The 22,563-nt window shown below is 41.1% G+C and overlaps 1 protein-coding gene across 1 annotated transcript in view; it reads left to right on the plus strand.

The window, feature by feature from the left end:
- The first annotated feature begins 234 nt into the window (after positions 1-234).
- Positions 235-22,563, plus strand: part of LOC121010141 (sodium/glucose cotransporter 1-like) — a 58,736-nt gene continuing 36,407 nt past the window's right edge. Inside the window, exons 1-6 of the mRNA XM_040443532.1 lie at positions 235-450; positions 4,709-4,780; positions 9,794-9,898; positions 11,426-11,485; positions 20,376-20,480; positions 22,322-22,427. Of these exons, the coding sequence (XP_040299466.1) occupies positions 328-450; positions 4,709-4,780; positions 9,794-9,898; positions 11,426-11,485; positions 20,376-20,480; positions 22,322-22,427 (571 nt within the window). The 5' untranslated portion in view covers positions 235-327. The remainder of the gene's footprint in view (positions 451-4,708; positions 4,781-9,793; positions 9,899-11,425; positions 11,486-20,375; positions 20,481-22,321; positions 22,428-22,563) is intronic.

The raw sequence follows: 22,563 nt of genomic DNA on the forward strand, positions 1-22,563 counted from the left end.
GAATGGCGGGGTGTGGGGGGGGGGGGGGGGGGGGGGGTGTTGTACCTGGTACAGCAGTGAGGAAAGGCTTTTCGTTTTCTCACTAAATAGACCAACCCCTAAGGAAGGCGGGATCCCCAACCTGGGAGGGTGGGGGGAGGGGGGAGGAGGGGACTTGGCCCCGCTGGGCCGCGAGGCCTGCAGGTAACTCCCAGGCTGCCCCGCGGCCCTTCCCGTGACGCACTACGGTGGCGGAGCCACAGCCAAAGCCAAAACCGAAGCCAAAGTGAGAGCCGTTGCCGTCTCCTCTGATAGCCCGCACTACTCACCTGGCCCAGAAGCGCCACCATGAGCTTTTCGTGGTATGGCGACATCTCTAGCTGGAATGCTTTGGGCTTCGGCGTCACTAGCGCCCTAGACATCCTGGTGATGGTTTTGTACTTCCTGTTGGTTCTGGGCATCGGGCTGTGGGTACGTCGGGGCCCGGAGGGGAAGGCGGGGCCCTGGACCCCAGGCTGGGTTTGACCCACTCCCTGCCAGTCACCTGGTCCCCGACCTTGCATCCCGCCCCAGTATCCTGCCCCAGCCTATGCACAGCCCTTGTTGGCCAGTGGAGACCTCTCCACTCTCCCTGTTTCTACCTACTTCCTACCCTCCAGCCAAAGGTAAATAAATGCAAATCCTCAGTAATGGAGCCATATTGATTAATCGCACGTGTGGGGGGCCGCCCCCCCCCCCCCCCAAATAAATGAGCAGGCTCAAATCCCTCCCCCGTGCTTGCTGCCTGGAACCTGAGAGGTGTTTGATAAGCAGGCGCTGTTAAGATCATGATGATGATAATAATGACAGCTATCTCTGATTAGGCCTTTAAGTGACAGGTCTGCTGTGAGTGCTTCAAGTTCATGTCCTCACAACCCTGCTGTGACTAACATACTGTCATTCCCACTAATTCCCCAGTTGAGGAAACCAAGGCTCAAAGAATTTAAGTAACCAGGGAACGATTGGGTTCAGATTTGAACCTAGAGCTGTCTGATCTGACTCATGATCTTAATCCCTTTGCCTTGCTAGCAAAATCTCAAAGGTCACTAGTAACTTAGGGCTCTAAGTGTTCTCTTTAAATCTGAATAAAAAGCTTATTTCTTCGTACAAGCTTCTTTTAAGAGGGTGGAGACCATGTCTCCTTTATTGCCATCTGCCCACTAGAGCTTAGTACGTAAGCACTCAAAAAGGTGTCTTTTAACCATGCTACCCTGGGACAGGCCTGCATTCCAGCGAAAGATCAGATGGGTATGACAGCTTTGGTTGGTGTCATGGTGTCACCCCTCCGATAAGTTGTTAACCATCAGAAGCCTCTGCCTGGCCTGCTTCACCAAGCAGGAATATCTGGTGACTGCCACCATTCACTAAACCAATGGGAGAGTTTTCATTCTGGGTGGCCCCCACCCAGCTGAAGCTTTCATGCCCATGTGACCTTTACTTTGGGACACTTCACCAGGTTATGAGCAGGATCTTACTGTGCAGAATCTTGCTGTGCCTTTCAAAATACGATCACTGGACACTCTTTTTGAGGGCTTACACTAAGTCACTATGCTGCTAGGAAGCTGATAGAGTAATGAAGACATGGTCTCCATCCTATTAAGAGAATTTTGTACCAGAAGAGAAAACATAGGCCCTTTATTCCAAACATAAAGGAGAAATCTGGGGTGTTTATCCAGATCATTCAAACTGAAGATTTTTTTTTAATTGGCCTCAGTTATGAGAAACATCCTTCTAAGTACCCAAAGACACAGGGTCTCTGAATAATGAGTACTTATTTTTGGATCCTTCTTCTAGTGCTCTCATTGAATTGGAAGCCCCCACCCAGTTTTGTCCCAGACTCACTTGGGGTCTAAGTCTGGCCAAGGTCAGAGGACTGGTAAGCCATCTGGTCATTTCCTAAAGAAACCTGCTGTTCCTTCTGTTCTGGGAGCCATAAAACATACATAGTTATCCAGAATGCTCTGATCTTTTCCCTTCTTTGTATTATCTTTCCATTTGTTCTTTTGGATAATCTTATATTGTTTTTAATTAGGAAAATATTAACATGCTCATTGTAAGAGCGAAAAGATGCATAAATAAAGAATAAGTTACTATTCTTCCCCCATCCATTCCCATCCCTCTGAGATAACCATGGGTCATGTATCCCTCCCCTTTCTCAGTGCTTATCCAAACATGCAGACACACGTAGAATTTTGTGTTTTGTCTTTATAGAAGATGTGATTGTATCATACACATTACTCTGCAGCCTGCCTTTTCCCCCACTTACTATATGTGGAGAGAATCCTTTAGGTCAATGGATAGAGATACAGCTTATGTTGTTATTAACTGCCTAGTAGTCCCACAAATAGATACTATCCAGCTCTTCCCTACTAATCTACACTTAGATTGTTGCCAGGTATTGGTTTTGATGCCAGGTATTGTTGTGTTGGTACTTTTCATCTGTGTAGCATGGATTCCCAAAATTGGAAGTGCTGGGTCAGAAGTATACATTTATTTGAAATTTTAGTAGATATTACTAAATGCTAATCTCCAGAGCTTGTTGAGATTTACATTTTTCACAAGCAGGATATGATCATGCTCTTTCCCCCAAGACTTGCTCATTACTGTGTGTGTGTGTGTGTGTGTGTGTGTGTGTGTGTGTGTGTGTGTGTTTTGCCAGCCTGATGGGTGGACAGTGGTATGTCTTTGTAGCTTTAATTTGTACTTCCTAGACTCCTAGTGAGGTTGAGCATCTTTTTGTTTGCCATTTTTTATCTGTGTTGTTTGCTTTTATCAACTTCTTTGTCATTTGACTTGCTCATCTGTTTTCCCCAAGCTGTCATTTGTCCAAACCAGTGTTTACTACTGATATTTGGGACCAGATAATTCATTGTGGGTATCTGTCCTGTGCATAATAGGATGCTTAGAAGTATCCTTGACGCCTGCCCATTCATAACCAAAAATGTAACCAGACACTGCCAAATATCCCCTGAGTGGTTGGGGAAAAAAAATCATCTCTGGTTGAGAGCCACTGGTCTAAACTATTAATGGTGTCTTTCTGTCATTTGAGTTTTTGTTCACCTTGAAGAAGTCAACTATCTCTCTTTTCCTTTGCATCTTCTAGATTTCCTGGTTTTCTTAGGAAAGTTTTCTCCCATTCCAAATTTGTACAAATATTATCCCAAATTTTCTTCTAATAGTTTATAGTTTTTTTCATATTTAAATCTCTAGAACATCTGAAAATTATTTTTATGTATGATTCAATGGATAAATCTAGCTTTATTTTCTTCCAGTTATTAAACCACCCTTTTCTTGCTGAACCAAATTGCCCACATTCACACAGATGGGACTTCTTTCTGAAAGCATTCATCAACTCCTGTCTGCTGAGTCCCCCAGGGAACTGAGAAATCAGTCTTTGCTGCTAGTGTCTTGGCTCTTATAGGATGGTAAAGGGAAAAAACTTACACTTTTTTTTTGTTTTTGTTTTTCTCTTTTTATCAGTCTCAGCCCAGAGATCTTTGAGAAAGAGTTGGTTGTATCTTCTTCCCCCACCAGCCCGGCTGCTGTGTGGTGTTATTATTCCAAGAAGAGAGCAGGGAGGAAGGAAGAGGCAGGGACAGGCACTTAAGCCACCTTCTCCCCAGGATCTGCTTTTCTTACTGTCTGGTCCTCTCTTTGTGGAAAGCGAGGATGCTTTTATTCTGAGAACAGATGAATTTTTTTTAAGTCCTTTTAAAAGTTTCCCAGCTGATGCTTCCCTTAAAAAGTTCAGCTCTGCACATAGTAGGCCCTTGGTAAATATTTAGTGACTAGATGAGGTGAGACTAACCTAATGTGTCTGATTTGGAGAGTTGTTTCTTTGGTTTGAGGCTTATGATGTGAGGAAATTGCATTATAATATAGATACCTCAGATGGCAGGATTTTTTTAAATGTTTATTTGTTTATTTTGAGAGAGAGAGAAAGCAGGGGAGGGGCAGAGAGAGAGGGAGAGAGAGAGAATTCCAAGCAGGCTCCATGCCCAGCAGGACTCGATCCTAGGAACTGTGAGATCATGGCCTGAGCTGAAATCAAGAGTCAAGACGCTTGACCAACTGAGCCACCCAGGCACCCCTCAGACGGCAGTTTTTAAGTTCACTCTTCCCACAGAAACATATTTCTGTCAATCAGCTGTCATCCTTAGGTCATGCCAGTCCTAGGCATTCCAGGAAATCCCCAGGATTGTCTTTTGGCCACATCAGAGTCTGGGAATCAGAGCTGGGGAGCCTGAGTAGAGAGGACTTGGATGTGTTGGAAGGACACCGTAATAATGGCAGAGTGACAGCTGTTCTGGAAGAAGCTGGGCACATGTGCAGGTTTGCCATTCCTCATTGATCCATACATTCACTAACCACTCATCTCCCAGACTCTGCTAGAAGCTATGACACTGGTTAACTAGTTGGGGGAAAAAAATGAAGCAATATTAATTTCTCAGAAGTGTAGAGAAGTGGAGATGTCCACACAACCAGAGCTAGAAGAGACTGTAGTCTCCTGCTGGGTGGCCAGAGTAACCCAGTGAGTAGGGGCTTCTATTCCTAAAAAGAAAGAAAGGGAAAATGGATTTGGGGGGTCTCTGCTAAAGAGATTTATGCATAAGTGAAGGTGATCGTTTGAGAGATCTGTGTCTTTGGAGCAGTTTGTTTCTTGCATTTCTATTCTTCATTTGTTTTTAAGGCTATCCTGTCAAGCAGTCGTGGGACAGTAGACGACTTCTTCCTGGCTGGCCGCAATCTAGCATGGTGGCCGGTGAGTAAGGTTTGCATGTGGCAATCCGCTTAGGCGGCCACATGTTAACTTGTCTGTTACTTTAATGTAGATATCTTATACCCAAAATAATTTGAAGTTGCTAAATTGGGAAAGTCATTTCATTAGAGTTTGCTTAACTCGTAAGTAGTTTCTTACCAAAATGTTTTCATTCAACTCAGTTTAATTCACTAACCATTTATTAGGTGCCTGGTATGTACAAAGCATTGTTCTAGGTACCAGGACACAGGTGGGGAATAGACAGTCTTGCCTGCTGGAAGCCCACAATCTAGAAAGGGAGTTATATGTGTATCCAGCAAATTGCATCACGTTACAGTGCAGGACAGCAGTGAGTCTGGTGGGAGGTGCACAGGCCAGATACTGATGAAAGGTAAACTCAGGCTTGCTGGGTGGAGGGGGTACAAGATGGGAAAGGTCTTCTAGAGGTAGGGTTATCTGAGCAGGATTTGGAGGTGGAGTAGGTGTTTACAGGTAGAGTGTGAGGGCATCCCAGGCAGAAGGAACAGCATATACCAAAGCTTGGGTATGGAACAGCATGATGCTAGATGGAGGGAGGCAGGGTAGAAACCATTTCTTGTCTTTTATGTATTATTCATTATTCAAAGTTATTCCATCCAAGAGGAGTGCCTCAAAACCCCCACAGCAGAAGAGGCAGCTGCCTGACCATGACCCTGTACCCAGGATAGAGTGAGTAGGAGTGCCCCAGGGAGGAGGAAGATGTGGGTCACCAGAAGGGCCCATCCTCCTAGGACCCAAGGCAAGCCTGAGCCAGCGCTGCTTTATAACTTATTATGTAAAAATAGGGGTGCCTGGGTGGCTCAGTCAGTTAAGTGTCCAACTTCAGCTCAGGTTGTGATCTCATAGCTCATGAATTCAAGCCCTGCATGGGGCTCTGTGCTGACAGCTCAGAGCCTAAAGCCTGCTTTGGATTCTGTGTCTCCCTGTCTGTCTGCCCTTTCCCACCTCACACTCTCTCTCTCAAAAATAAACAAACATTAAAAAAAATTAACTGTAAAATGTACATGTAAAATATACATGTACATGTAAAAATGTACATGCATTTCCAGCACAGGAATGTAAGGTACATTTAGAGAATTATATAAGAAGCAAGCCCTTACTCATTAATATTCTTTGCCCTCAAATGTTAACCAGTCTTATGGCAAAGATTTTTTTTTTCACACTGGGGTAGCACTTCAAAAAGAGAAATCTTGTCTCAGAAGGAGAAATTGCCTTTATTCAAGGGGAAAAGGAACGTACACTTACTCTGATGGATCCAACAACCTAGCAGAAATGGCTTTGCCTCTTAGCTGGGAGATTTGGGGAAAAGCATTTTCCTGGCATTTAACTCTCTGAATTATACTTGAATCTTCTTTTTTTTTTTGTAAACCTGCTTTAGAAAGAGATTGAATGCAGCAAAAAAATGTTTGCAATGGGCCTCCTACCTTAGTTTATTTTTCTGCAGAGGATTCCAGCAACACAGCCTCTTCCTGGGCTGTGAGGCCCCCAGTCTTTTGCCTGAGCCACTTAGACCTGTAGTCATGTTTTCTGTACCTAGAGAAATGACAATCTTCTTCCCATATTGCCTCATAAAACTGACACTTCTAACGGTTTCCAAGAGACAGTAACATGCTTTGCCCTCCCAATGTTTATGTATGTTATGATTTATTAATTTCTTTGCTGTGGCTTCTCTTTTCATTGTTAGGGTTATTGCTTCATGAACAAAATATTTTATGGTATTAGTAAAGGAAACTAAAAGAATGATTTTTGCCACTCTGGCTATCTTTTTTGTTTTATATTCTTTTTTTTTTTTAATTTTTTTTTTCAACGTTTATTTATTTTTGGGACAGAGAGAGACAGAGCATGAACGGGGAAGGGGCAGAGAGAGAGGGAGACACAGAATCGGAAACAGGCTCCAGGCTCTGAGCCATCAGCCCAGAGCCTGACGCGGGGCTCGAACTCCCGGACCGCGAGATCGTGACCTGGCTGAAGTCGGACGCTTAACTGACTGCGCCACCCGGGCGCCCCTGTTTTATATTCTTATTAGCAGATACCTGATGGGTATCAGCTGCTCTTGTTGAGGCCCTCCATGTGACTGACTTTTCTTTCTCTCCTTTTTTTTTTTTTTTTTTTTTTTAAATTGTACATGGCTTATTCTTGTGCCCAGTTCTCAGTGCTCATCTAAGCTGGCTTGGCAGTGGTGAAACTCTGAGGCTCTTAGTCCTTCCTCCCTCCCTCCCTGTTTTGTCGCCTTGCTCTCCTCCTTTCCAGCTGCCTCCCCAGCTGCTCATGGTCAGTCTCCCCAGCTGGTTTTCCCCATCTCCCTCGCTTCTTAACACTGGAAGTCCCCAGGGCCCACGCCTGACTGCTTCTCTCCAATCACACTCAAATACTTGGCAACTCATCTAGCTCATGGCATTGAATACCAGTTACATGCTAACAAATCACGGGTCTCTCATGTGAACTCCAGACTCACACATGACACCTGTACTGTTTGACACTGCACCTGAGAGGTCTATCAGGTATCTCAAACTGAACAAGCCCCAAAGGGAGCCCTGGAGTTCCCTCAGCAAATCTGCTTCTCTCACCACCTTTCTTTTCTCCTGAATAGCAACTCCATCTTCTGGTTGCTCTGGTTAGCAAACATGGAGTCTTGTTAGATGCTTTAGTTTCTCTTGCACCCAACATCCCATCTATTAGGAAATCCTGCAACTCGATCTAAAAAATATCTTTCAAATCTGACCACTTCCCATCAACTCTGCCTCCAGGTCCATGCTGCTATTGTCTCTCACCTGGATTAAGTATAACAGCTTGTTGAGCTCCCTCCTTCTACCTTGGCTCTTCTATAAGCAATCTCAACAGAGCAGCTAAAGAGAGCCTATTAAAACTCAAGTCAGACCATAGGCGCCTATCTGAAGGCACAGACCAAAGTCACTTTTCTGCTTAAAACCCTGTTGGGGTGCCTATGTCACCTAAAATGAAAGTCCAGCCCCTTACAGTGGCCTGTAGTAGGGCACAGATGTCCTGTACCTCGTTACCTCTCTGACCTTGCCTCCCAGGATGCCTGTTCCCCATCTCCAGCCAGTGTCCTTGAACAACCCAGCTGTGTCTCTGCCTCAGGACCTTTGCCCCTGATGCTTTCTCTGGCTGGAGCACTCTCCCCAGAATCCCCATGGCTTGTGCCCCCACCTCTTCTGGTCTTCTTCAACTCTTCTCTCAGACAGTCTACCCTAACCACCCAATTTCCCAGTACTTCCTATCCACCTCTCCAGTTTTTTTTTCCTCTATAGTATTTATTACTATCATGCTATAAAATAATCTTCTAATTTATTTTGTTTATTCTCTTTTTCCCAAAAGAATGTTGGCTTCATGAGAGTAGGGATTTTTGTCTAGTTTACTCACTAATGTATCCCTAATACCTAGAACAGTGCCTGGGCATAGTTGGCAATGGACATTTATTAGTAGTTATTAAATTAACAAATGGTGCCTTTTAAAGCTATCTTTTAATTTAATAACATGCTAGCAACTTCCAACATCTGTATAAACATAGATAGGTAGATTTATTTTATATTTATATACAGTTGCATAGTGTTATATCATATGGACATTCCACCATTTAAATACCATATTATTGGGCAAATTAGACTGTATATAATTTTTAACTATTATGGTAAATGTAGTGAACATTCTTAATAATAAAAATAACTACTATTATTTGAGTATTTATTATGTGCCACTTCTAAGACTTTTTTGCCTTACAATTGTCCCTGTTAAGGTATTTGATATCTGTATGTTCTCAACGATGGCTTATTAGTGCATTTTACCTTGTAAAAGGTAGTTCTATAAGGTAACTATAAAGTTACTTAAAAAAATTTTTTTATTATTATTATGTTTATTTATGAGGAGGGGTAGAAAGAGAGGGAGGGGGAGAGAGAGAGAGAGAGAGAGAGAATCCCAAGCAGACTGCACCACCAGCACAGAGCCTGACGTGGGGCTTGAACCCATGAATCTGAGCCAAAATCAAGAGTGGATGCCTAACTGACTGAGCCCCCAGGGGCCCCTAATGCTTTTGATCTTGAATACTACTTTATCTTATGTCAGTATTGTCAGTGATGAGGTGTTTGTTTTTACCTAAAAGGCTTCATTATTTTCAACCTCTCTTGATAATTTAGTTTAAAATCTATCTCATGTCAAAGGCATCATAGTTGGATTTTTGTTTTGAATGGAGTGGCTATCTCTACTCAATTAAAAAGCTGTTATTGGTTTAGGAGGGATTTTGCTCATTTAAATACCTCTAGGAATTTTTTCTTTTGAAAGTAACAGATGTTGATTGTAAAAAGCCCAAAAGTTATAGTCTAAGTATAGAACTTGAAATTTTCTCCTCATTCCATCTCTATAACCATAACTCCAGAAATATTTTGTTATATACATATATATATACACATACATATATATATACATATATATATATATATATAAAACCAGAACCATTCCCATGCATATATAAGCATATATCTGTGCAAATGTAAGATGCACACATAAAATTTTAATGAGATTATATCATACATATTGCTTACCTTATTGTTTAATGAAAAGCTCCTTTATTCTTTCTGTATGCTACGTTGTATTTCATCATATTCATGCACCTTAGTATTTTAACCAATCACTTACAACCAGTTAGATTATTGATATTTTTAAATTATTTAGACAATGATGAAATTGCACTCTGCTAATATTTCTGCATTAGGGAATTGCAAGTAAGTGGGTGGAGCATGTGAAATGTGGCAATGTAAGAATGGCCATTCTTTTTTCATGTTCTCTCTTCTCACTTGGCTTCTAATTTGTAGGTAGGGTGTTTGTGTAGAAGAAACATAAATGGGATTTCTGCCCAGGGAATAATCGCTTTTGAGAAAATGGAAAATTCGGTTTACATTTGTGAAAATGAATTCTTGGAGTTGGACTGATAGTTCTGCTAGGTAATCACCTTTTGATTTTCAGATAGGCGCTTCTCTTTTTGCCTCCAGTATTGGCAGTGGCCACTTCATGGGCCTGGCTGGAATAGGAGCAACTTCAGGGATTGCTATTGGGGCCTTTGAATGGAATGTAAGTAATACCTTGTGCAGCAACTAACCTCCCTCTTTATCATTGTCCAAATAAAACTCCTAAATATAAAAACTTGCTTTCTACCTCTGGTAATATTGAAGACCTCTTAGAAGTCACAGGAGAAAAGAACCAAGTCTTTGATTTTCAAAATGATTGTGCTAGTTTTCATTCTTCTTAGTTAATGAAGTTAATGAAGAGACAGAGAATGTTTACATCCCAAGGGCCGTAGGAATACAATGAACAAAGAACTTTTAGGAGAACATCCAGGGAGGAAAAAGAGAAAAGACCATATTAACATTTAAATATAGGTGTACATACATGTTTATGTGTAGATATACATACAGATATATATGTGTATATGTGTAAACACACAGGTATATGTGTCTATATGTACATGTATGTGTGTATGTATATGCATGTGTATATTTGAAGTATGTATTGAGAATGGGCTCAACTGTGCTCTTCAGGATATTCAACTAATTACTACAAAACTCCTAAATGACCTCCTAAGAATACCAGGTTTGAACCATAAAACCTATTAAATGGATTTTTATTTAATCTGTGGGATATATTTGTTGTAGAACATAGAATTTGTTCGCCTAAATATAAGTGAATTTATAAGTCTTGGGCTTATTAACTTATTTCTGTATAAACCATCTGACTTTTCTGGGTAAATCAGAAAGCTCCCTACTTTCTAAGTCTCATCTTTCTCCTTATAGACTACAAAAATAAAGGACACTTCTAGCCGAGTCAATTTCAAGCCTAGCAAAAAGCCCTGGCCTTTACCGCCATTTACTTCTCAGAATTTACTAGCATCTCCTTTATAAATTCAACTTACCTTACCCCTTCTTTGTAAGAAAGCCAGAGCCAAATTTATTACTTATTTTCAATAACTTGTATGAAATTTTGGTAGAGTTTCTCCCTCATTTCTCTGAATGGTTTCTGGTCTTTTTTTTTTTTTAACTATCTTCTATATATAAGCCACCTTTGTTCCTCTCTGGAAATAGACAAACAATATTAAAAATAAATACGTTGAGGGGCGCCTGGGTGGCGCAGTCGGTTAAGCGTCCGACTTCAGCCAAGTCACAATCTCCCGGTCCGTGAGTTCGAGCCCCGCGTCAGGCTCTGGGCTGATGGCTCAGAGCCTGGAGCCTGTTTCTGATTCTGTGTCTCCCTCTCTCTCTGCCCCTCCCCCGTTCATGCTCTGTCTCTCTCTGTCCAAAAAATAAATAAACGTTGAAAAAATAAATAAATAAATAAATAAATAAATAAATACCTTGAAAACTGGCTCAGTTAAGCCTCCGCCTCCCCCCCCACGCCAAATTAAGAAGGCACTCTTTCATAGGCAAAGATCAAGTGCCTGTAAGTAGTTTATTGTACTAGAAGGTGTGTGCTTGGGCTGTTGTTTATAAGGTTCCCCAGTACTGATACATTTGTTAGACTCAAAACAGAAGTCACTGAGCTTGCATCTCATTTAAGAGCTTGCCCTAGATGGAACCCTAATGTAATTCTCTTTCTTGGTTTCAGGCTCCGTTTCTGCTGTGTGTTCTTGGTTGGATATTTTCTCCTATTTACATTAAGGCTGGGGTGAGTAGCCATTATCAGTTACTCTGTTCTCTATAGTATTTTTTCTTACAAATATTTCATGTGTACATAAACATATCCTGGAGGCAAGTTAAACTTCTCAGTCTTTTGATCGTTTTACTGACTTCCCTAAACCCTGAGAAATGCCTGAAATAACATCACTCGGCCTTGGGTACACAGATGCTGGTAATTGCCTGCTGTTTCCCTCTGGACCTTATTCAAGGGTTCACTTTTTAGGGCTTTTACAGAAAACGTTTGAAAACTTTATCTAAAAATAAGACCTAAATAAATGAAACGAACAACTATGTTAATTACTAGAAGACGATATCCTAAAAATGTTAGTTCTCTCCAAATTAGTCTGTGCTGGGAATGAGATTCCAAACAGAATTTTTTTAGAAACTTGACATGCTGATTCTAAAATGTATGTAGGGGACAGCTGGGTGGTTTAGTCGGTTAAGTGTCCGACTCTTGATTTCAGCTCAGGTCATGATCTCATGGTTCATGAATTTGAGCCCCATGTCGGACTCCATGCTGATATTGCAGAGCTTGTTTGGAATTCCCTCTCTCTTCCTCTCTCCTTCTCTCTCTGCCTCTCCTCTCTTCATGCTCATGCTTTCTCTCTCCCTCTCTCAAAAATAAATAAATAAACTTTAAAAAAATTTATAATAAAATGTATGTAGGAGATAAGGGGATAAATACATGTCAGTGACCAGCTGAGAGAGAACAGAGACCATCTGGCCTGCACATCTGTGAAGATATGTGGAATAACATCATCAACATGGTGGAATAAGAGCTTTCTGCCATCTTCCCTCAAAGAACACCAATTTAGTAATCACCCACAGATAAGAGGGCCTTTGTGGAAGACCAGAATTCCACTAGAGAAGTTCTAGCACACTGTTGGAAAAAAGAAAATCGAAGACTGGATGTAATGAAGAGAGTGAGAGGAAGAGTTTCAGTGTACCTATGTCCCACCCCTTCCCCAAGGTGGCACAGCTAAGTGCCAAGAGAGACCTTCTGAAATTTCTCCCACAGGGGAAATTGAGAGTATGGGAGTAAGTGCTCAGCAATCCAGTTGTGCAGAAGTCTGCCAAGAGGACCCACTTGTTTCTCATCCCATCCAGAATATGGAGGTGTGCCGCACATCTAGGAGGCTGAGGAGAGGCTGAGAGAACAGCACATGGCTCTCAGCCATGATCAGAGGAACATGAATCCTACTAATTACTTTGCAGACTTATCAGGAAGCCTGCCAGTGAGCTGCTGGGGTCTCCTCACCTATAGATCCCCTCAATTGGCCCAAGGGCACACACCTCACCCACATGCACCTCCACCCTCTGGCCAGCTCTCTTTCTGCATCCCTGATGGTGGCAAGAGCAAGTGTTTTTTGTAGAAAGTTAGTGAGCATTCACAGAAAGCCATACTGACTCTGTGGGATTGAGGAAAGCACACTAACTTCAGCATTGCCCTAGGGAAAGCAAGCAATGGGAGACTGTCAGAACTTGGCCTGGCTTTGCAGGATCAAGAGAAGACATATAATCTTAAAAAGGATTCCCCCAAAAAAGGAACAAGAAATGTGGAGCAGGTATATCCATAGAAAAAGTCTGAGAAAGCCTTGGAATTTCTAGCAGAGCTTAGAGAAGGTATTTCTCTCCTAAAGCCAGTCAGTAAAGATGTGGAGGTGACTGCTTCCTCAAAGACAGTAATACAAAATTTGAGAAACATGGGGCCATCTGGGTGGTTTAGTCAGTTTAGTGTACAAGTCTTGATCTCAGCTCAGGTCTTGATCTCAGGGCCATGAGTTCAAGCCCCACATTGGGCTCCACACTGGGCATGGAACCTACCTAAAAAAAATTTTTTTTTAGGAACATGAAAAATCAATGAAACATGGCACCACCAGAGGAGTACAGTTTTCTAGTAACCAATGCCAAAGAAATGGAGATCTGAGATTTGTTTGATAAAGAATGCAAAATAGTTGTTTGAAAGAAGCTTGGTGAGGTACAAGAAAATACAGAAAGACAATTCAATAAAATAAGGAAAACAATACATGGAGGAAATGAGAAGTTTAGCAGAGAGAGATCATGAAAATAATGAAACAAATTCTGGGGCTGGAGAATACAATGAATGAAATGAAAAGTGCAATAGATCACATAAATAGCAGGCTGGATCCAGCAGAAGAATCTGTGAAGTAGAAGACGGGTCATTTGAAATAACTCACTCAAGGGGAACAATGAAAAAGTTAAGAAAGTCTATGAGACTATGGGATACCATTAAGAAAAACAATATACACATCAGGGGCTCCCAGAGGGACAAGAGAGGGAGAAAGGGACAGAAAGCTTATTTTAAGAAATAATGGCTGAGAACTTCCCAAATCTGGGAAGAGATTTGGATATCCAAGATCATAAAGCCTATGGGTCCCCCCACCAAATTTCAACCTAAAACTGTATTCTTTTTCTTATAATGAAAGTGTCTAAAATCAAAGGGAAAATTTTTTAAACAAGAGAAAAGTCTTCACATACATGGGAACCTCCATAATGATATCTGCAGATTTCTTAGCAGAAGCCTTGCAGGCCAAGAAAGAGTGGGATGATATATTTAAAGTGATGGAAAAAAAACCCTGCCAACCAAGTATACTTTACCTGGTAAAGTTATCCTTTAGAAATGAAGGAGAGGGGCACCTGGATAGCTCAGTTGGTTAAGCATCTGACTCTTGATTTTGGCTCAGGTCATGATCTCACAGTCGTGAGACTGAGACCCACATCAGGCTCTTTGCTGGGCATAGAGCCTGTTTAAGATTGCCTCTCCCTCTGCCTTTCCCCCACTTGCTTGCTCTCTCTCTCAACTAAATAAATATTAAAAAATAAAAATAACTAGGTGTGCCTGGGTGGCTCAGAACATTAAGTGTCCAACTTTGGCTCAGGGCATGACCTTGCAGTTTGTGGGTTGGAGCCCCATGTCAGGCTCTGTGCTGACAGCTCAGAGCCTGGAACGTGCTTCGGATTCTGTGTCTCTCTCTCTGTCCCTCCTCTGCTCACGCTCTCTGTATCTCTCTCAAAATAAATAAACATTTAAAAATAATAAAAAATAAAAATATTAAAATATAGCTATAATTATTTAATGGATACCTAATATAAAAAGAAATTATAACATCAAAACATAAAATGTTGAGATGGGGAGTAGAAGGTACAGTTTTTGTATGTGATCAAATTTATCACCTTGAAATAGACTATTACATCTATGAGACATTTTATGTAAACCCCATGGTAACAAAAAAGCAAAAAGTTACAGTAGATACACAAAAGATAAATAGGAGGAAATGAAAGCATACTTCCATGGAAAATCATCAATTTGCAAAGGAAGACAGCATGAGGAAGAAAATAACAAGGGAACTACAAAACTGCCAGAAAACAATGAGTAAGATAGTATTTAAGTCCTTATCTTTCAATAATTACTTTAAATATAAAGGAATTAAATTCTCCAATCAAAAGGCACAGAATGGCTACAAGGATTTTTTTTAAGTAGTATGGTAACTATCATTAACAATACTGTGTTATATACTTAGAAGTTGTAAGAGAGTAAATCTTAAAAGTTCTCACCATTAAAAAAAAAGGTAATTATATGAGGTGATGGAGATATTTACTGTGATAATCACTTTGCAAGTATAGTATATAGATATCACTTACTGTGATAATCATTTTGCAAGTATATGTATATCAAATTGTGTTGTACACCTTAAACTTACACAATGTTGTATGTTATTATATATCCATAAAGCTGGAAAAAAGAAAATGTATGTAAAAAAGCATAAAAGTAGCAAAGATACTCCTATCAACGAAAAATAATAAAGATTTGCCCTCAAATATCAAGACTTACTATAAAGCTATAGTAATTAAGACAGTATGGTATTGACACAAGAGTTAAAACACTGACAAGTGGAAAAGAGAAATAACTAAGGAACACTCATATACATGGACTTGGTTTATGACATCAATGGCACTGCAGATCACTGAGTAAAGGAGGGTCAATTGATTATCATATGAAAAAATTAAATTGGATCCCTATTATACACAAAAATAATTTTAGATTGATTAAAGACTTAAATAGGAAAGGCAAAAGATTTTGAATTTTTATAAGGAAGTATAGAATATCTTTATGTCCTTGAGGTAGAGGGGGATTTTAAAGTAAGATAGAAAAAGCTCAGATCCCTGGCTGACCACCAAAGTACAGATGCATGCATGAGAACCCAGGGAGCCAAAAAAAAAAAAAAAAAAGACAGAAACCAAAGGGAGCTCTATCTTACAGAGATAGAGCTATACGTGTGAGATCTGTGACTTTACAGTGCCTAGGACTGAGTACATTCCCCAACCCACACAATGTAGGCAGTGGCAAACAAGTCTTACCCATAACAGAGGAGAGAACAGAGGGCTAACAAAGCAACAGGAAACTTTTGTGGGAGCACCAAAAACAAGGGAGACAAAGAGGGAATTAACTTTGAGTATAAATCAAAGTTTATAAACTTGGCATAAATTCTGCATGAAACCTTGACTGACTGTGAGACTACTCAAGTGCAAAGAAAACCTCTATAGGACTAGGCTAAATTAGCAGCAGCTAGAAGCTGAAAAAACAATCATAGACATCAGCAGCTATAAACTTCAGTGTAGGAGTGGGAGGTGGGATGACATGAAAGATGTTGCAGTTTGAGTCCAGGTAAGTTAATTGCCTACAAAACAACAACAACAACAACAACAACAACAAGAAACCGCAATCTTCAGAAGAACAAAGCAGATTGTGGAATGCTACATCATATGATCTATGATGGCCAGTCTGCAACCAGGAATTATTAGACACACAAAGAAATGGCAATATAAATGTGACCCACACTCCAGAAGAAAAAGCAGTAAATAAATGAGCAGGCCCGGATGTTGATTTAACAAAAAAAGGCTTTGAACCTACTATTATAAATATGTTCAAAGAAATAAAGGAAAATGTGATACTAATGAATGAACAAATAGAGCCTCTCAACAGAGAAACTGAAACTATAGAAGAGAACCAAATGGAAATTCTAAAGTTAAAAAGCACAGTAGCTGAAATGAAAAATACATAGGAGGAACTCAACAGCACAAACAAAATGACAAAAGAGAGAATCAGTGAATTCAATAAGAATTACCCAAGAGAAAGAACAGAAGGGAAAAAATTTTGAAGAAAAAGGAGCAAAGCCTCAGAGACCTGTGATACAATATCAAGTAGTCCAACGTACATGTAATTGGTATCCCAGAAAGGAGAGCAAGAAAGAGGCAGAAAAAATTTTTTTGAAGAAATAGTAAGAAAGTATCCCAAGTGTGGTGAAAAATGTTAATTTTCCATGCAAAAAGCTTAACAAACACCAATGAACACAAAGCTACACCTAGGTTAACATCATAGTCAAACTGCTAAAAGTAAAGATAAAGAGGACATTTTGAGAGAACTAAAAGAAAATACATTATATGCAGGGAGGAAATGATACAGGTAATGGATGACTTCTGATCAGATACAATGGAAGCCAGAAAACATTAGGATGACATATGTAAATACTGAAAGGAATAAAAATATGTCAACCACAAATTCCATATCCAGCAAAAGTACTCTTCAAAAATGTAGATGAAATATATACAAATATCAAATAATTATTTGTACACCTAAAGCTAATTTAAAAAAACCTTATTGCAAAACAAAATAAAGAAGAATAAAGTGATTAAGTAGGGAAAGATTTCTCAACCAGAACACAAAAAACCTAAAACCATAAAGGAGGAAATTGATATATGGGACTTCAAAATAAAAGTTTTGTTTTTAAGTTTATTTATTTATTTTTAGGGGCACCTGGGTGGCTCAGTTGGTTAAGTGTCATACTTCAACTCAGGTCATGATCTTGCAGTTCGTGAGTTCAAGCCCCACGTCAGGCTCTGTCTGTGCTGACAGATCAGAGCCTGGAGCCTGGTTCAGATTCTGTGTCTCCCTCTCTCTGCCCCTCCCCCACTCACACTCAGTCTCTCTCTCTCTCTCTCTCTCTCTCTCTCTCTGTCTCAAAATAAATAAACATTTAAAAAATTTTTATTTTGAGAGAGAGAGAAACAGAGCACAAGTTGGGGGGGGAGGGGAAGAGAGAATCCCAAGCAGGCTCTGTTTCCAGAACAGAGCCAGATGTGGGACTCAAACTCACAAACCATGAGATCATGACATGAGCCAAAGTCAAGAGCTGGACACTTAACCAACTGAGCCACCCAGGCACCCCTAAAATTTTATTTTTTTTAAGTTTATTTATTTATTTTGAGAGAGGCAGAGAGTGCACCTGAGCAGGGAAGAGGCAGAGGGAGAGAGAGAGTCCCAAGCAGTTTATGCGCTGTCAACTTGCAGCCCGACATGGGGCTCAGTCTCACAAACTGCAAGATCATGACCTGAGCCGAGATCAGGAGTTGGATGTTGGGGCGCCTGGGTGGCTCAGTCGGTTGAGCGACCGACTTCAGCTCAGGTCATGATCTCACGGTTTGTGGGTTCGAGCCCAACGTCAGGCTCTGTGCTGACAGCTCGGAGCCTGGAGCCTGCTTCGGATTCTGTGTCTGCCTCTCTCTCAGCCCCTCCCCCACTCATGCTCTGTCTCAGAAATAAACATTAAAAAAAAAAAAAAAGAGTTGGATGCTTAACTAACTGAGCCACCCAGGTGCCCCATAACCTTTAACTCTTTGAAAGATATATTTTTTTTATAGTAGGAAAATGCTACTTAAGATACCACTGTTCCAGAATGACTAAGAGGAGAAGAGCTGGAGAGGGTGTGGGGCAAATGGGATTCATACATTTCTTGAGGGAATACAGAATCACATGGCCATGACACTTTGACAGTTTGTTCACAAATTAAACCTGACCACCCAGTCAGTAGTATTTCCCTGGACATAGATCTTTGCCAACCCCAGAGAGATGAAAACATGTGTATACACACAAATTTGTACATGAAGCTTCATAGCAATTGTGTTCCTAATAGCCAAATCTAGAAATAATCTAAATTACAGTAAGAGAGTAGAAAAACAACATGTGATGTGGTATACTACTCAGCATGAAAGAGGGATCATGCAACAATGTGGTTGAATCTCAACCGAGAACATCAGGCCAGTGAAAGAAGCAGGACATTAAAAAGTACATAGTATATGATTCTATTTATTTAAAATTCTAGAAAAGCCAATCCGTGGGGACAGCTAGGACCAAGGGTGGGTTGAAGGCCTTAACTGCAAACCCTAGGGGGTTTATGGAGGGCATTATGAATGATTAATATTTTGTGAGGCACCTGGGTGGAGCAGTCGGTTAATCATCCAACTCTTGATTTCAGCTCAGGTCATGATCTTATAGTGGTGGGATCGAGCGTCGTGTCAGGCTCCACACTGAGCATGGAACCTGCTTGGGATTCTGTCTCTCTGCCCCTCCCCCCCATAATAAATAAATAGATAAATAAAATCCATCTAAGAAGAGAATGATTAATATTTTAATATGGCAGTGATTGTATAATTGTGTACATTTTCCCAAACTCATCAAACTTTACACTTAAAATGAGAGAGTTTTATGTGCATAAATTATGCCTTATAAAACTGTTAAAATTTGTAAATATTTGTAGAGCGGCATTAAAAATGTGAAAGGCTTATTTGCCATGTTGTCTAGCATCTGCAATGGTGAAGCCATAATCCCAAGGAAATTACCTCAGGTTATGACTGCATTTTGGGATAAGATCTTCAAAGTAATTAAAATGAAATGATTAGGGTGGGCCCTAATCCAGTATGACTTTATAAGAGGGGAAATTTGGACACAGACATGTACAAAGGAAAGAGAATAGGAAGACACAGGGAGATGACAGCTATCAACAAGCCAAGGAGAGAGTCCTCGACAGATCCTTCCCTCACGGCCCCTAGAAGGAACCAAGCCTGCTGACACCTTGAACTTCTAGCCTTCAGAACTGAGAGATAATAATATTTCTGTTGCTTAAGCCATTCTGTTACACTCAGTGACAGCAGCCCATATGAGGATACTTGGGATAGAAGTGGAACAGTATACATTTAACAAAAATTTATTCACCTACTGTGAGCCTGGCACTGCACTTGGGTCCAAGCATCTAATGAACAAAGAGACATCTTGTGCATGCATGCATCCCTGTCGTGGGGTGCATGCAGCCTGAGACCATGGAAATCGAAATGAACAGGATTGTTTGGGGCAAACAGCACACACATGAGAGCATGGGCACAGATGACCAGGTTGGAGAGCTGTTGAGTCAAATTCTGTCTCTCCTTAAAATTTTTTTTAAATGTTTTTATTTCTTTTTGAAGTAGAGAGAGAGAGACAGAGCATGAGCGGGGAAAGAGCAGAGAGAGAAGGAGACACAGTATCCGAAGCAGGCTCCAGGCTCTGAGCTGTCAGCACAGAGGCGACGCGGGGCTCAAACTCACAAACCGTGAGATCATGACATGAGCCGAAGTTGGTTGCTTAACCGACTGAGCACCCAGGCGCCCCAAATTCTGTCTCTCCTGAGTACTTGTTATATTTGTAGTGTGTGATAAGGTATTTGAATTTGCTCTAGGATTATTTCACGAAAGTGATTTGTCATCATGAGACATCTTCAAATGGCTAGATTTCCTTCTACTTTCAGGAGATTGCTTCTTGAAGACAATACTATTGCTTCTCCTTTCTTATTTCCCCCATCTTAACAGGTGGCATGGAATCCAAAGCCAGAGTGGGTGACCCTGCTGCAACTTCTATCCCTGCCCCCCCCCCCCCACCATCAGCTGTGTCTCTATGATGACCAGCACATTGTGATCAAGGTGCGTCCCTGTGGGTCTGCCTCTTCTGGCACTCTGTCTGGTGGTGACTTCTCTTATTGCTTGTACAGGTGATGACAATGCCAGAATATTTGAGGAAGAGGTTTGGTGGCTTCCGGATCCAGTTCCTCCTTGCTATTCTGTACTTATTCCTCTATATCTTCAATAAGATCTCGGTGAGTTGTATAAAAGCCAGCCCAAGAAACAAAACAAAACAACAAAAATTCAGTAGGTAGGATGGTGCTAGATTGGTGTCAGCAGTTCACTCTGTGGCCCCATAAGTTACTTACGTTTTCTTCTGTCTAAGCTAGAGCAGAGAAAAAAAAATAGCTTAATAATTCTTTGCAAAAAATAAAGGCAGGGGCATCTTATTTGTCTCCCACGCCTCAGTTACAGGTCCCTCCGCGTTTCTAGAGAACCTTGGCCTTAATCTATGTCATGTCATTAAGTGATGTCACTCCTCTGCTTAAAACAATCCAGGAATTTCCACCACCCTTTCAAGAAAACCTAAGCCCCTTGTTATGATCTGTGAGGATGTTCTGTTCTAGTCCCTGCCTCTCCAGCCTTGTCTCCTGGTCTCCTCCCCTGTTCTCACCAGGCTCTGGCCCCACTGCCTGCCTTATGTTTCTCCAACCTGCCAATCTTATTCCCACTGAAAGCCCCTGACATTTGTTTCACACTGTGTCTAGAATGTACCCGCCCTCAAAAAAAAATTTCAAATATCACCTCCTTGAAGAGGCCTTCCATGGGTGTACCCAGTCAATCTCTATTTCATTGTTATGTTTTGGTGGGTTTTTTTGTAATACTTGTTACCATGTGAGAATAATTTATCTGTTACCTTTCTGATTATCTGCCTTCTCCACTTCAGTGCAAGCTTGTTGAGGCCGAGAGCCTTGCCTGGCTTGTTCACTGCATTACCCACTGTGCTGAGAAAATTATTGGCACCTAAGGCACTTGATAAATGTGTGTGTGTGTGTTTAACTGACTGAATGAGGGGCGTCTGGGTGGCTCAGTTGGTTGAGTGTCCAACTCTTAATTTTGGCTCAGGTCATGATCCCAGGGTCATGTGATTGAACTGTATACTGAGGGTGGAGCCTGCTTAAGATCCTTTCTCTTCCTCTGCCCCATTCCCCCACTCATACTGTCTCTATAATAAAAACTATAAATAAATAAATACATGCACGCATGCATACAGACATACAATGTGAGTATCACCTATCACACTACATAGAAATTGCCTATTTAGTTTCTGTCACTAAATATAAGCTTCTTGGGGGCAGCAACTGAGTTTTAGTAGCCCTGTGTCTTCTGAACCCTGTCGAGTATCTGCTATGCTGGTGCACAGTAAACATTTGGTGAATAAATGGATAGATGAATAAAGGGAGGATCTCTGCCCATTGCATCCCTACTTTGGAGACCAGAATAACTAGGCAAGAGATTAGCCAGTTAAATGATATGCAGATGCTTTAAAATCAGTGCCAGCCAAACCAGGGATCAACAAATCCAGCCTGCAGGCCAATCAGCCTAATGTTCTGCTTTGTACAGTCCTTGAGCTGAGAATGGCTTTTTATAGTTTTAAATGGTTGTGGAAAGCAGTGGCAGTATGTGGCCTGCAAAGCCTACAGTATTTATTATCTGGTCTTTTAGAGAAAAAACTTACCATCCCCTGTTGAGCTGTCCCCTTTGCCTCTTCCAATGGCAGAACTATTAAGAACAGCTCACTCTCTGAGCATGTTCCCTGTTCTAAGGGTCTAGAGAGGAATAGGCCAAGTTTTGTATGAACTGAATTCATTGGATTGACCCAAGCCCTAAAAGTGCTGACCTTGGTTGAACTCATGGGGCATAAGCCTTTTTTCCCAACAGAACTTGGGTAGCCCTCACCCCATGTCCATTAGTGACGGAGTGAATGTGCTAACCATAGACCACTTCCTGCAGATGGCTTCTAGGGTCTTTATGATACTGCTGTTGATTGAGCTGGAAATGAAAATGCAGCCTGTTTCCTTTGTACTCATTTCAGGTGGAGATCTGTACTGGTGCCATGTTCATGAGACTGGTTTTGGGGTTAGACGTCTACCTGGCCACCATAATCTTACTGACAATTATGGGCATTTATACCATCACAGGTGAGGTTACTGTAATCACACAGGTATTTATACTGACACAAAAGCTCTACTTTTTTTTTTAATGTTTATTTTAGAGAGAGAGTGTGTGTGAGTGGGGGAATTGCAGAGAGAGAGGGAGACACAGAATTCGAAGCAG

Source organism: Herpailurus yagouaroundi, unplaced genomic scaffold, assembly GCF_014898765.1.
Source record: "Herpailurus yagouaroundi ecotype Mexico unplaced genomic scaffold, PumYag 191, whole genome shotgun sequence".
Lineage (NCBI taxonomy): Eukaryota > Metazoa > Chordata > Mammalia > Carnivora > Felidae > Herpailurus > Herpailurus yagouaroundi.